Source organism: Drosophila subpulchrella, chromosome 3L (genome assembly GCF_014743375.2).
Source record: "Drosophila subpulchrella strain 33 F10 #4 breed RU33 chromosome 3L, RU_Dsub_v1.1 Primary Assembly, whole genome shotgun sequence".
NCBI lineage: Eukaryota > Metazoa > Arthropoda > Insecta > Diptera > Drosophilidae > Drosophila > Drosophila subpulchrella.
In genome coordinates this window covers 3,976,972-3,991,577 of record NC_050612.1, presented here as the reverse complement: position 1 = coordinate 3,991,577, position 14,606 = coordinate 3,976,972, and the positions used below count along the sequence as shown (strand labels likewise).

At 47.5% G+C, this 14,606-nt stretch overlaps 2 protein-coding genes across 6 annotated transcripts in view; one reads left to right on the top strand and one right to left on the bottom strand.

Moving 5' to 3' along the window:
* LOC119554509 (teneurin-m) overlaps positions 1 to 14,606 on the bottom strand; it is a 113,605-nt gene that overhangs the window by 25,995 nt on the left and 73,004 nt on the right. The gene's annotated exons all lie outside the window — the stretch shown is intronic.
* Positions 9,321 to 10,283, top strand: LOC119554510. The gene is made up of 2 exons (XM_037865452.1): positions 9,321 to 9,718; positions 9,777 to 10,283. The coding sequence occupies exons 1-2, from the start codon at positions 9,455 to 9,457 to the stop codon at positions 10,197 to 10,199; spliced, it is 687 nt and encodes a 228-aa protein (XP_037721380.1). The 5' UTR covers positions 9,321 to 9,454; the 3' UTR covers positions 10,200 to 10,283.

The window sequence follows — 14,606 nt, the reverse complement described above, 5'->3', positions numbered from 1 at the left end:
TTTCAATTTTATTTTCAGTTCGGCTTCCGCAACCACATACAAAAGTAATTAGGGGCATTTTTTCTCGTCCTGCCCGTTTCTTTCGACGAGTTTAATTAAAATGGACTTTTTCTCGCGCCGCGTTATTTATTTATTTGCGCGTTTCCTTGTGATTTGAGTGTTGCGGTAATTAAAATGACATTATTCAGAGTTACTTGGCGAAAAGGGTCGACCCTGGGAACCGGGGCCAAAGGTCGTTGTCGCGGCTTGTTTGGCGACCAGATAGGCGTTTATTACCGGACTATCTAGATGGAGGCCCACCCTTTGGGGAGGGTATAGTATGAAATCAGAAAGCGATTAGTCCAAGATTTGACTTTGATGGGTCTGAGGTTGAGATGGGTTCGCTCCACTTTCCATACGGAAGGTCCCGCGGGAAAGGGGTAGTTCACCGCACAGACAAATTTAATCCGCGTCCATCGGCGACTCAGTTCAATAAACTTTTGTCTAGCCCAGAAATCCATTAACGCCCTATAGACGTGATCGATTTGCGGAGCGGTCGGTTGGTCCAGCGAACAAGGGATTCACTGCCTCGCAAAAAACAAACACGCACTGAAGTGTGTTCTGAAAAAGTGCATGCCAGTTTACGCTCTTCAGTGGGAGTTGGGAACTACTATTTTTAATCACTTCAGCAGTTTCATTTTTTGCTGCCGTCGTTTTGTTGCTGCTCCGCATTGTCTACTGCCTAAAGAGCAAGCACAATGACAACATTTAATAGATTGCCAAAGAGCAGTGGCTGGTGGGCGGTGGGCGGTGGGCGTGTCTGTCTGGGGCTGGGCATAGAAAAAGCCTAGGCAAGCAAACAGAGCGTAGGGCATAGAAAAGCTCCTGGCGTAGACAAAAGGCCCAGTTCTCCACCGATCCCCTGATTTATTTTTTTGATGGGCCACGAGTTGCACAAGGGGTTAACTGTTCTATGAGTCACTGCCTGAATGACTTGTTGGGCAGCAGGGGTGGCAGGGTATTTATAAAGATATTTCTCTGCTGGCTGTTTGCTGATTTCGTACGCTGATAAGCATGAAAGGAAACCAGATCCCAGATCCCACTCCCCATTTTTCCGGGCTGCATATCAATGAGGCGGATTGTTTGGTCTTGTGGGGTGGCGTTTTAAAGACGTTTAACGGCATTTTTACACTTGCATGCGTCATCGGAGTAACCTTTCCGTGTGGTCGTGCGTGGCTCCAAGTGTTACACATTTGCATTTGACGTGTTTCCAAATCCGTACCGCTTTCAGACCCCTCCGCAAAGGGTGTGCAAAAATAGTTTGGCTTTTAGTTATGAAAATTGCGCAGTTTTTCTTTTGGTAGTTTGTTGCGTGGCTTTCCAGACGCTGCTTATAATTGCTCCATTAAAATTTGTTTATGGCCAAAGTTTATGCCGTGAGTCGTGTCCCCTCTGCTTTTGCAGTCGTCAGTAATTAGAATGTCAGAAAAGTTGCCATAGTTGGGTGCTATTTCTGGCCCACTTAGCGCTGAAACGCCATGGAGCTAGTGGTATTCGTGCTCCACATAAATATGGACCTACTCCAATCAAGGTGACCGCTTTGCGGCATATTGATGGATCGCTCGGCTAGGCTCGTACTCAGCATCCTTCGGCTTTCACTTTCACTATCGCCCTTTTCCTCCATCGCTCTCCTGTAATTGGCAAAGATTGAATGACCCACAGCCGACCCGCCGCATCATTTGTTAGATGACTCATGCAAAACTTGGGCCCATTCCGGCTGACCCTTCTCGACCCATTCCAGACCATCTGCTCCATCAATTGGCAAAGGTCAGCAAAGGTTAGTCGGGCCGGGGCCTAATGGAGTTTTATTTTTAAGTCGTGCCTAAAAGCATGCTGTAAAGCTCTGCCACCCGGCCGTTTGTTTGTGTTTCAGGAGGAAATTTAATATCATCGTCCTGCGCTGTGCGTCCTGCGTCCTGCACTGCACACTAAAAGGTTTCCACGACGCTTTTAATTACACTTTAAACAATAGCTGCACGCAGCCAGCTCCGCCTTTCACAACCCCTTTGCTTTCCATTCGCTTTCCCTATTTTTCCACTTTTCCCACTCTGGGAAATTGCCAGCGTTTGCGATTTGCGCTTGATTAAATTCTAATTATAAAGCGTGCGTATTTTCGGTTGGATCCGTCCGAGGAAAAATCCTCGCCCATCGCTGCCCATTTTCGGTCTTCTTTTTTGTGCTGGTTGTTTACCATTTTCCTTGATTTTTACGACTTTTTAATGATTTTCACTGCCAGTCACTCATTTCGCCACCATCGCGTGCCCTGCGTTCTCCTTTCGTTGGCTTTCACCAATTTTCTTTGACTTTTGCGTTTTGTGTTTCGACAGTTCTACTCGCACTGGATTGCTTTTTGGGTTTGGTTCGGTTCAGTTCGGTTCGGTAATTTGCCAGCTCCCTCCCCAAAAGAGTCCTTTTCCCTTCCTGTTCCAGCCCCTGGCGCTCCCCATTTTGTTTACTGCTAATGCGACTTTTAACGCTGATTAATGTTTTCTTTTTTACAGTTTGCCTTCCATTTTCCACTCCCGTTGGGCGGGGGCTGCGCCTTCCACCTGCCAGAGGGGCTTTCTTTTTGGGAGAAAGCAGGAGAACCGTGTCCCACTCGGTTGGTCGTTCATTAAATTCATTTAAAACGTCCATTGCGACCACAAATAACATTGGCAGTCAAACAATTTGGCCGGGAGGCAAGCAAATTGTTTGTTTGGCTGTCACATGTCAATAAAATTAACACTTTAACGAGAGACAGAGTACACAAGGAATATACATATTTTACACAATTCACAGTCCAGAACCGAGAAGAAGTCTTGTTCTTTTTTGTTGTTGTTTAATTAAGGCAACAACATATCAAGGACTTAGCCTGGCAGACAATAATTTCCTTGACAGCTGCAAAATGCAGAATTTCCCAAGCCAAATTGAAATTTATACAGGAGACACACTGAAAGCAGAGGGAGCTCTATGGGAGGATGGAAATGGAGAGTTTCGGCTTTTATGCAAAATGCAAACACAAAAACATCGGAATGCAAATTGCATTAAGTGCTCTGTGTGTGTGGCAGAGGGAGACAGGCAGCTTCAGGCAGAGAAATGGGGGGAGGCAGGCGATTTCGCTAGGTGAGGTCAAATCATTTGCTAGTAAATTCAAAGCTGCAACAGCAAAAAGTCATTTTTAATTGATTATAAACATTGAAATATTCATTCTGCCATGAATGGAAAAATGCGAGAACTGAAAAAGTTTAAATTCGATTGCCATTCTTTGTGGGCAACCGACATTAATGGGGAAAGTGCCTAAAAGTGTGCTTTGCAATTTTTCGCCTCATTTCCGTCCCGTTTTTATCGCGCTAATTTATTGAGCCGATTATAGGGCAGCCACTGATTCAAAGCGGCGGGAGCCTCGAAGCGGGGGAGTAATTATTATATTTTCCATAATTTTAATTAGTTGATAGTGCAAAAATAATCAAATTGCATTATCTGCGGCACGCTTTTCGAGCCAGCCCGGTTTTGTTAAAGCGAAATCGGCATTTTAAAGCCTTTTGTCCATGTGAAATGCCTCGGGGAGGCATAAAGGAGGGAGATAAACGCATATACACATGTGCGTACATAAATGATATATGAATTGTGCATAGAAATTAGGTAAGTAGACACGGGCAGCCACATACGACGCTCTCGTGGCTTTAATTGATGGCCTGTTTTAGATTTAATGCATTTTCCAAATTGATATTAATCAATTTTTGGATTATTTATTAGCCATGGAATGAAAGAGCCCACAGCGACATCTCTGGGATTGGTTTTTAAGTAGAACGCTCTTCGGGAAAGGCCGTGTTTAGTACTGCAAATTGATTTGTGCAGAGTGTGAATATGCCTGGGATGTGTTCTTTGGCATTTTGGCCAGGCACCTGCGAGAATGCAATCACATAATGCACATAATGCCAAAAGTCTATTGTCAACAAACACACTCCCATTCCTTCCAGCCCGACTCCTTTGGCCCGAGTCAAGCCCCAAAGTATGTGCATGCAGCTCTCGAATGTTTGGCAAGAGTTTAGACTGTTCGTGGACCGAGGGGAAGACACAGGCATCGGCATTGCCAGTGGGGAGTGTTGGCCAAGACAATAAAATATGAATTTATGGCCTATTTGCTTGGCTTTGCATGGACCCAAGTCAAGCGCATTTTTACTAGATAGAGTCGAGACTCACTGGCAAAGCCTCACCAAAGTCCCAGGACTGGCAGCTTAATGAGCTTTGCCCATACTAATACATTGGCTGCTATAGCTACCACAACATGTATGCTTTAAAATTCTACGTGATGCCCCACATCCCTCCATATTTCCTTCGATATGTCTGGGAAAATGTGTGTGCACTCACTGTATATCGCTTGCATAAAAAGTCGGAAGCGAGACAAAGTCAGAACCAGCAACATTTCGGTTCAGTCTCATTGGCAAAGCATTTGCGGTCTTAACTCGGTTATGGCCATGGGTATTTTCGGGACCAGAGCGCTTTATGCAGAAGCATGCTCTTATGGCCCGGATTGAAAGTGCATTGCGAAGATCTGGCTCTGAGGCTGCTGCCTTTAGAAATGTCGAGACCCTAGCCGGAATGGAAATAGGCCAAAGTTTATGGGATGCCTGAGGGCATATTGAATGCAGACGCACAATTTCTAATTGTCTAACTCAATTTAGGGCCCCGCAAACTCTGCGTAAACAACCCCAACCCCGTTCTACGCCGTTCTGCGCAAAGTTTAGTGTCAAATGGGTAAATTTGATTACGATTCTTAGTTGGGTTATGGTAATCGAGTTGGAAATACTTCAAAGTTTCGATAATAACGATGATGGCCTAGTCGCTGCGCTGCCACGCAATTTGCCAGTCGCCCCATTGAAAGGCTTTCAGTTCGGGCCAAAATAGTCGTCATAATAAATGAAAATCCCCGCCCGGGGAACTCCACTCCGGGCTGAGGCTGCTCTCGAAGCTACTAATAGCGAGCAAAAGTATGCCATGAAATATGCATAAAATCACTTGCAAATGCGCTAAGCGAGCGACGTGGCATGGCGGCTGGCTGAATCGTTTCAGTTTCAGTTTTTGTTGCTGCTGCATTTTGGCAAACGAGCTGCCAAATCAAAAATCGTTGAGCGTGTGAAGTGTCAGTTGGTGGGAGCAGGAGTAGGAACCGTGCCGAGAGCAGGGAAATGCACATTAGACAGCAGCCATGGCAGTCGACGTTTTCGGGGAAATTGCCTGGAAGGAGCTCGGAGTGGCAAATGGAGCAGCCTGCCTGCCTGGAGGTGGGCCCAAATGAAAATCCCCATTGCCGGAGTGCGCTGCAACAACAATAAAAAATTCAACCCTATAAATGCTGAATGCTCTCGAAATGCTTGTGTGTGCGGGCTCCGTTTAATTGGCCCGAAGCCTCAAATTATGCAATAGTTGCAGTCCAAATTGACCGCAAACAAACCAGCAATAATTTTGAAATCATTTTTGCGCGCCATAATTTATGCAGAAATTCAATCTAAATTAAACATCAAACAAAGCCAACAGGGCACTCCCACTTCACCCCCTCGTCGCCTTGCGTGTCTGGCGGGGCGTGCAATGCTCATTGCGACACATTCGCACCTGCAATTAGCTCAATGAACCTGCCAGCCCCTCGACAATCCGCGCTCTTGTCAGTCACTGCAGGCGGCAGCTGTCCAAAATGTAATATTTAACGCCATTTTATGCAAATTGAAATTATGTTAATGGGCAGCCAACCAGCAATTGATGATGACGTCTGCCCGACTGCAAAAATGATGATGACCGGACCAACAGTTCGGTGCATCGAATCGCGTCGCTTAAAGCATTTTGCATGTTTATTACTTGATGTGCACCTTCATCTCGCTCCGATTCAGTCGTTGTCTTCGCTCATCAATGGCAATGGGTGAATGCGAATGCTTGACAAGTCTGCACGACTCATTTGCATTTTAATAATAATAATAATCACAGTAATGCACAATAGCTGGAGCAGCGGCGGCCACAACGAGGATAACAATAAGCACATGAAATCACACATTCATCGGGAGGCGATGCGATAAGCTGTCGGAGCTGCAGTTCATCAAGTTCCCTGCGTCCACAATGGCACGTTCCATCTCCTTCGACGGCAGCCGCAGCATGTGCAGCATTTACATCTTTCTTTCCGCCCGACCCACCCAAGCCCCGCATTTCCCAACTACCGAGCGCCTGTTTGTTGTCGTTACCGTTTTGTTTATATTTGCTTAAATGTGCGGCGCATACTCATAATTAGTATGCATGTGTGCATCTGGGGGAGGGCTGTGTGCGTATTTGTGCATGTGTCTGTGCCAGCAATGTCTGGGTCTCTGTGTGTGGGCGCTGCCATTGCAATTTGCTTTTGTTTGGTTTAAAAAGCGCGTTAAATTTGATCATTGTTGCCGCCGGCTTTGTTTGCGTACTCATTTGCTGCTGCAAGTGTGAACGAGTTAAAGCTCCGTCTAACGCACAAAAGCGATTCCCCATTATCTGATATCTCAGTCCCGTAAGACCCCGATATCTGCCCTGATTTTACTTGCACTCACCCGAGAGGACATAGTCATAAAATTGCGTATACGTACCTAAAAAGAGAACAAGAAAAGGTTGTTAATTTAGTAAGCAAGTTGGCAGGATGGGCGGAAGTGAGATAGAGAGATACATTCGGGAAAAGGTCCGGGATACTTCCAGTGACAACGCCTAAGTGGGGCTTAAAAATTCAATAAAAAATCACTTAACATTCCATAAGAAGCTTTCAACGTTTCACATACCCAAAAACACACACACATACGCAGCCGACGGCTTGGGGAGAAAGTGCTGGAGAAAGCAGAAGGGAGAGTGGCCTCAAAAGTGCTGTCGATTCCTGCACACTGTGAGGAGAATGGCAAAAACTGCAGGAAACTAAAGCAATTTCAAATTGAAAACTGCTGCAAATTAATCAAATGCCTTTGCAGCCCGAAAAGGCGAAATGTGGAGAGCGAGTGGAAACGGTCAAAAGACAAGACTGGCAAACAAACACAAACACGAAAATGTCAGTCAGTCACAAAGACAGAGGCGAACGATAAAAACCAAAGCCAAAGGCAAGCGACCCTTTTCGAAACCCAACCCTTCTACCTCCACACACTAGGGGTATATATACTTATATATTGTAACGCATTAAATCGATAACACGATTTTTCAGCACGCACACAGCCCCGGCTTCCCGTCGAACCCAGACTGAAATCCAAAACAACTGGCTGACTGTGAGTTAAATTGTCAGTTTCATTACGTGGCAGCTTTCCTCACTCCTCACTCCTCAGTCCCCACTCCCGTCCATCCTACTCCGGAACTTTGGAATTTTCCTTGCTTTTTTAAAGCCAAATCACTACGTCTGCGCGTGAGTCTACCCCGTCACTCCGCTCGCATTGCGACAAGCGATTTTTCAAGTTGCCGCTTCATCGTTCTCCGGAGCTGCTGCTGCTGCTGTTGCTCCTCTGGTTTTTTGTTCGGTTCTGCGGTTTCTGGGCGCCAAACAAACTCAATTTTCGGCAAAGGGCAGAAAACGCATCGAGAGCGGAGACGCGAAGCCCCTGGGACTCCTCGAGTCCTGCGTTCTCGAGAACTTAAGGACCTCGACGCTGGTGAGTTCAACAAACATTTAACTGATTGCCTGGGCGTGTGTTCGTGCCCAGCCCTTCCTGATTTTTTGATTTGCAATACACCTGGGAGCGAGACAACCCTTGGCCACGAAAATGTTTAGCTTATTTGTTAGCGCTGGAAAATAAATTGTCTGTGCGTGCGGTAATTGTAAATTACGTACGGGCATAGACACGGTTCCTCGGCAAGTGTCAGTGGAGCAGCCAAGTTATTGACACCTCTCCGACGTACGGGTATGCCATGAATTTTTGATCGAAACTATGAGTGGAACGAGGGTTCGCCACCCATAAGGATGAGCTTGGGGGAGGCCGCACTAAACTAGGCTTTTGATTGCAGGTCCCCATCCAATCCAATCCATGCCACTCCAATGCCAATCTCTATCCCGCCCCAACCAATTCAATCAGGGGGCCGGGCCTCCTGCAACCCTCAGAGTAATCCACTTTGGGCCCCGAAAGTATGCAACAATTTCTTTTAAACTTCCTGCTGACACAAATCAGCCCACGGCCATAACTCAAACTATCTCCACCTCCGCTCGGCAGAATCAATAACCATAAACAGAAATTCCTTATGCTCACGTGGAGGAGCCGCATAAAAAGTATGCCACATGCTCGGGGAAATCACTAAATTCAGCCCAAGGCAATGTGTACCTCATCATTTATGTGTGGCAGGGGCAAGAAAAGGCAAGCCCGAAAACCAAGCAATACCCACGTTGATAACTGAGAGTGCTTATCACGCCCACTCTCCACTCCCCGCCTACATCCCGTCCCCTCCTGTCGATCCCACCGACTTCCGACTACCGACTGCATGTGACATTTGCATGCTTACTTAAACAGCAAAAAGCAGCCTCTACGACAGCCACGTCGGGCTTGGCACGTCTGCGTCAACTATGCTTTACATTTCGGCCAGACTGGGTCTTGGTTTCAGTCTGAGCCACAGTCACAGCCAGAGTTAGAGTCTGGGTCTGGATCTGGGACCGACGAGGCCAGGACCGAGCAGAGGCCCGCTGGTGTTGTCGGTAGGCAGTCGCAATCCTGTCGACGTCACATCAGCACACGTGTGTAGTAAAAATCAGACGTGTGGGCGCTGCTCGAGGAGCACAGGAGCGGCGAAGTCGAGGCGCTCCAGTTGCCGCAGTTGAGTCGAGCCGAGTCCTGCCTCCATGTACTTTGATTGCTTGCACGTTACCCGTACAATTTTCGGTATGATGGCGGCAACATTTCATGATTTCTTGTACGTGTTTCTGCCTGAGAGCACGCGTCCTTTCCGCTGCCACTCGGCACCCTGTCCCACATCCCACATCCGACGTCCCTCGTCCCAGATCTATTCCGGCTCATGGGTTCCGGAGTAATGTATGCAAGCACTTTTTGTATATGACGCCGTTGCGCTTTGGGTCGTCGGCGTGTTTGTTTGCCTGGTGACTGATGATGGTTTGGCTGGTTTTGCTCAGCTCCCACTTCGGCTTCATCTTCCACCGCCATTTCAGCCGCTGGTTTTTCCTAGCAGCGAATCGAGCGTTTGTCCTGCTAATAAATCAATGACGCCATTCCGAGACTCCCAAGTAGGCGATGATTTATGTCTGGCTAAAGGGTTTCCAGGATTCCCGGGCCTAATTGAGTTGCCCTTGATGGATCAGTCATTTCTAGAGTGTCGCATTCTCAGTCACAAGTAGAGCCAGCACCAGAACGATTCAAAAATTCTACGTTGCCTGTTTCGGTGTAACATTCCTTTGTACACATCATATATATTTTAAAAATCATTTGTACTTTTGAAAGCGGAGAGTATGGAGATAACTGTGCCGCCGGAGGATGCCCACTGGTCGTTGAAGTTCGTGGACATTTGGAAGCCCTTTCCGCAGCAGATTGTGGCCAACGCCACCTACAAGGTAATCCGATTCTTTTATCCCCCCTTCGCCGTGGAAGCGGTCAATGTCACCCACGTGGTCAGCGATCCCGAGCTGAACGGTTTAAACGTGGCTCTGCTACTGGGCTTTCCCCTCTTTCTGGCCGGCATCGGCTATGGGGTGTATAAATATGTGCTGAGAGTGGTAAGTTTAGGAAGGTGCCTGTACCTCCAACTTTTAACGTCGGTCTACTGTCCCACAGAACCGAGTGGTCCGAAAGGCGCCGGCGAGACTGGACGAACTGGAGGCGCGCATGAAGGCCAAGTACGGCCCGGAGTACAAGCAGGGAATCTGGAAGCGAAGGGACATCCCTGAGCCTTTCCTGGATTTGAAGAGCCCCTGCGAACCGGTTGTTCAGAGCAAGCACGACCTTGAGACCAAGTCATCCAACGTTTTCGTGGATACCCACTGGCTGCCCGAGTCCATCGAGAACTTTATCAACGCCGACACTTCCGAGGAGAATAGCAAGGCGAATGTCACCTTCAAGGAGGAGGTCGAGTACCGCTTTTTTGACGGTAGCTCCCGGGTGGCTCTCCATTCAGATCTGGTGGAGCAAATCATAAGGACGGTCAAAGAGAGTTCTGCCGTGAAGCGCAAGGGCGCGAAGACGCCCCCACGAGCGTAGAAAAATTACTTCCCGACTTGTTCACTCTCTCTCTCTAAAGTAACCCAGCATTTTTGTATCCTTTAAACGGAAAAATCGATTTAAGATCCTTCAATTTCGTTTAATGATGGGCCCTTTTTGCGACTGGAAGTGTCAGCTTTCGGCTTTCTCTGTTGGTGCAATAAAATGAAGTGATTTCCCGGTTTTATATTCGGCGCAAACACACAGAAACCCACAGAGGGAAAGGAAAGACATTGCACATAGGATTAGGTGGGGGTTTTGGGGCGAGGACTTGGGTAATCATTTGGCAGCGCATGTGTCGGATTATTTTGTTGGTTTGCGTTTTATTTAAATTTGCTTCTTTCGGCTGCCTTTTTGCTCGAGCGGTGGTTGTTTGTCGGCCGAAATCTGACAGCAGCTGAAAAGCATGCTAAGCTGTTCCCGCTTTCTTTTTGGTTTGGCTCTGAAAACAAATTAATGATTTGCCATCAAGCAAATAAATCAAAAGCTTCAAAGCAGATCTCTGGCTTAGCTGGGGGTGGGGCTGGGATTCTGCGGCTGGCTGCGATTTAAGGCCCTTTCATCTCGCCCTGCTCCACTTTAAAGTGGGCCCGACTCATAGTTTTTATTTTGCAGCTATTTCCACTCAACTAAGCGCATGCATTGATGATATATCCCCGGCCGTTTGACACCCTTCCCATCGACTCGACATAAATAACCGTGTGAGGCTGTTATAATTTATAATCCTTGCTGTGGGCGACCCAACAACAACAACAGCCAGAGCAACAGAATAACAAGAGCAGAAATAACATTGGACTGCCACGGGGAGTGCAAATATTTTGCTTGCTCCTCTCGTTCTCTATGATCCGGACTTCCGCCTTCTTTTTTGTCGTGTTTTATTTATTCGAAACCTGCCCAGGCGGAATCTCCCAGGTTGGCAGCACAAATATTTTGTTGGTTCCCCTTCTGCACAGCCCCACCCACGCACACCCACTCGTCTGCATTTAGTTTATGTGTGTGTTACTTTTTCTCCGGCAAAATGAGGTCAAAAGTTTATTGGCTAACAAATGTGTGCGAAAGTAGGCGGGGTGTTGTTGTCGCAGGCATTAATGTCAGACGCAATCGGCTGCCGAGTTTGGGGCACGGCTTTAACGCCAATAAACAAATTGCATGCACTTAGATACAGGCCTCCCACCGAGATGGCAAAGATTAGGCCAATCGAAATGGGTTTTAAATGATCCTGCAGCACTCTCGATGGCCGACCACAAAAATGAATCGAATCCCACCGACGGCTAATTACAAACCAATCAGCCAACTAATAAATTTCAAATAAATTATGGAGGAACGGAATTGGCTAATGTATTGCAGTGGAGCGGCAGCGAGAAAAAACAGCTACAAAAGTATGTTAGACCAACAAAACCAAAACTGCCAAACGCACTACAATTTTAAGCTATTTAATTATGGTTAAAAAGAACAGCAGAACTGTTTTAATTATTCAAATAACTCTGCCTAACAGGTTTGTCAGATGCATAAATTCCCCACCTAGCTCCGAATTTCCCATTCACATGCGACTGAACATCAATCGAAGTGCTGTAATTTAGATGGAGTCGAAGGACTCGAGTTTTCCGATCAGCCCAAGGTGAACTTATCCTCCCCAGACGACCTCTGTTTATTCCCCATAAAAGCATTTGGTTCAATGTTTAATGAGGGCGGTCTGAATAATAGAGAAGGCCTACCTTTGTACTTACCACCTTCCCCGCTGGGAAAACAACCCCTTCCCAGGGCAAACTGGCAACGCAATGATTATGACAGCTTCTTTGCTCGAAACCCTGCTCCTGCCACCTCGCATGGGCTTCACTGTAGCCCACCCAGATTTGTCGACTGCCTGGGCTTTAATTAAACGGCAATTGTGGTCATCAGTTGTCAGGTTCTCTTGTGCCTAATCAGTTTGTGTGATGAAAGACTAAGCTGGGATTACGGAATGTCTGCCATGCGGGTGCGACATTTGAATAATGAATGTCAACTCGATGCTCGTCTTGCAGGGGAAAAATATAAGCCCGGCCTAAGTCCAAAATGTCACTCAGCTGTCAATTGTAAGCAAATCTGAGGCGCAGAGATTCGGGCGGCGGCGCCAGTGGGCCCAAACTAATTGGGGCGTGGCCGGCTTGGCCAGCTGACAAACTAACTGACCAACTAACTGACGTAACCGGGCAAAGCAATTGGCCATCTGTCCGCTTGTCCGCCTGTCAGTTGGCCTGTCCCTTCTGTGTGTCTGCTGCTTGACCATAAACTAATGCACCTAATTGCTGTGATTATGTCGTTTGTGATTATCTGAGTGTGCCTCGGCGTCCTTGTCTTCGGGAGGGTCCTGTTCCCCTATCTGTGCCTGCACACGTTGCATACAATTAGGCCCCGCAAAAGCTAAATCTCATTTATCAATCACGTGCTCTCTGCCTTCCGGCGCGACAATATTCGATAATTGGCCAAAGCCATCATTGATAATCCCAGCTGGCTCAGAATTGCGATGCTGATTGGGTTAGCAAATAACCACAGTTACGTCATCCGCCTGCCTCATCCCTCCATCAGTCGAGCTCCCAAACTTTGGTTACCCCTTTCTCCGGGCCGATTCATCTTCGGGCTGTTGGAAACTTTTTGCTGACAAGTGTGACAAGTTTTAAGGCCCATAACTAAGGAAGCCAAGCAGCCAGCCCATCCCCAGCTCACCTTGTGTGAACGACTCCAAGTGCAAAACTCCCCGAACAAATGCTGTGGTTTCCTGCCACCAGGCTAGGCCCATTACACATGTAGAAGGTAAAGCAATAATAGTAAATTTAAACCCACCCAACAGGGCGGAAATGGAAGTGGAGGTGGAGATGGAGTTGGAGATGGAGAGCCTTCACATGACTAGTTAAACTTTTTGCCATTGTAATAGTTATGCTTGGTTGGTTTCTCTTTCTTTCGAGACAGAAACCGAACCGAACCGAGTCCCACAAACCGAAGGATCCTTGGGGGTGGCTGCTCCTGGCTACTGGCTCTTGGTTCCTGGCTCCCGGCTCGGGTTTCTCTGGTTATGCGCATAATTTATAGAGTGCGACAATATGTTGCCCTCTGTCTGGCTCCCAGAAAACTTTTCCGTTCCCGCTCAAGAAAGTAAGATTTCTCTGACCGATACAGCTGCCGGGCTCGAGTGTGTGCGGTCCACTTTTGGGGGTCAAAGAGCTGGCAGAAGTCAAGGCTATTACCATAAGGGTATCTGGAAGACGCTGCTTTCTCTCGCCGAGGACTCTGTCCCCGGCTGGCGAATTCTCATTGAAGTCAGCCAGCTCCCTGTGGAACTTGGGAAAATAAAACTCTGGAACAGCAGTCGCTCCATTCCCACATGAGTCGCTGTCGTGTTTTTCAACAAACGTTTAGGGCGATAAAAATGCAGAAACAAAAACATTTGGTTAGTTGCATAAATTTCGTTATATTGTTGCCGCTGCCACTGCCGCCGGTCCGCTGATAAAACAGCGTCAAAAAAGTGTCGTCGGGGGAGCAACTTAAGCAAAACTGCGCAGGGCCAGGGAGAGATGTGGCCGGATAGGAAAACGAGTTTGTTGCGTTGCCTAAACAAGCTGCGGGGCAGAAAAAGCAGCCACAGGAACGACAAGCGAACGGAAAAAGTTTCAAATACACAAAGTTGTTCTCGTTTCCCGCATTAAAATTTAAATATCTGTTGCCTTGGCATACTTTTGGCCCAGCCTGCTACCCCAACAGTCCCTTTAATCGGGCCCGCAGTTCAACGGCCTCCTCAAGACACTGGGGCGGGGAGTTCGCCGTAAGTTTCTCGCATGCCTCTTAATCCTGCCGCAAATCCCACGCCACAAAATTACACACATGCAACCCTCGCGCTTGTATCTCTATTTACAAGTTATGTCCCACGTAAAGGTAAATAAAGTTGCAACAAGCGCTGCTGCTCCTGCTGCTGCAACTCGCTCGTTGCATGCCACTAAAGTGACGTGCATTCCCCTCTCCGCTCAACGCGCTGCTGGTTTGCCGTACAAATCCCAAAACCATTTCACTAATTGAAATGAATTTTCATACACCAGAAAGAGGAGCAGCAGCAGCAGCAGCAGGATGTGGGGCAACTTGATCTGTGGGTGTGTGAGTGGCAGACACTCTCGTGTCGCAGCACAAAATTGCAATGACCTCGGGCAACAACAAGACCGTTGCAGCCAAATACGGCAAGTGTACGGCAAAGGCAGCCAGATGCCAGGCACGTCACAAGATCCTTCGCCTCACACAGTTGAATGACTTATCATCCGGGTGGAGCTGCAGCGGAAGACCCGAAACCCAAGCCCTAAGACCCCAAACCTCCCTGGCAAAGCTGTCGAATGAAATATGAATTTGGAATAGTCTTGGGTATATATAATTTATCAAAGTTTTCCT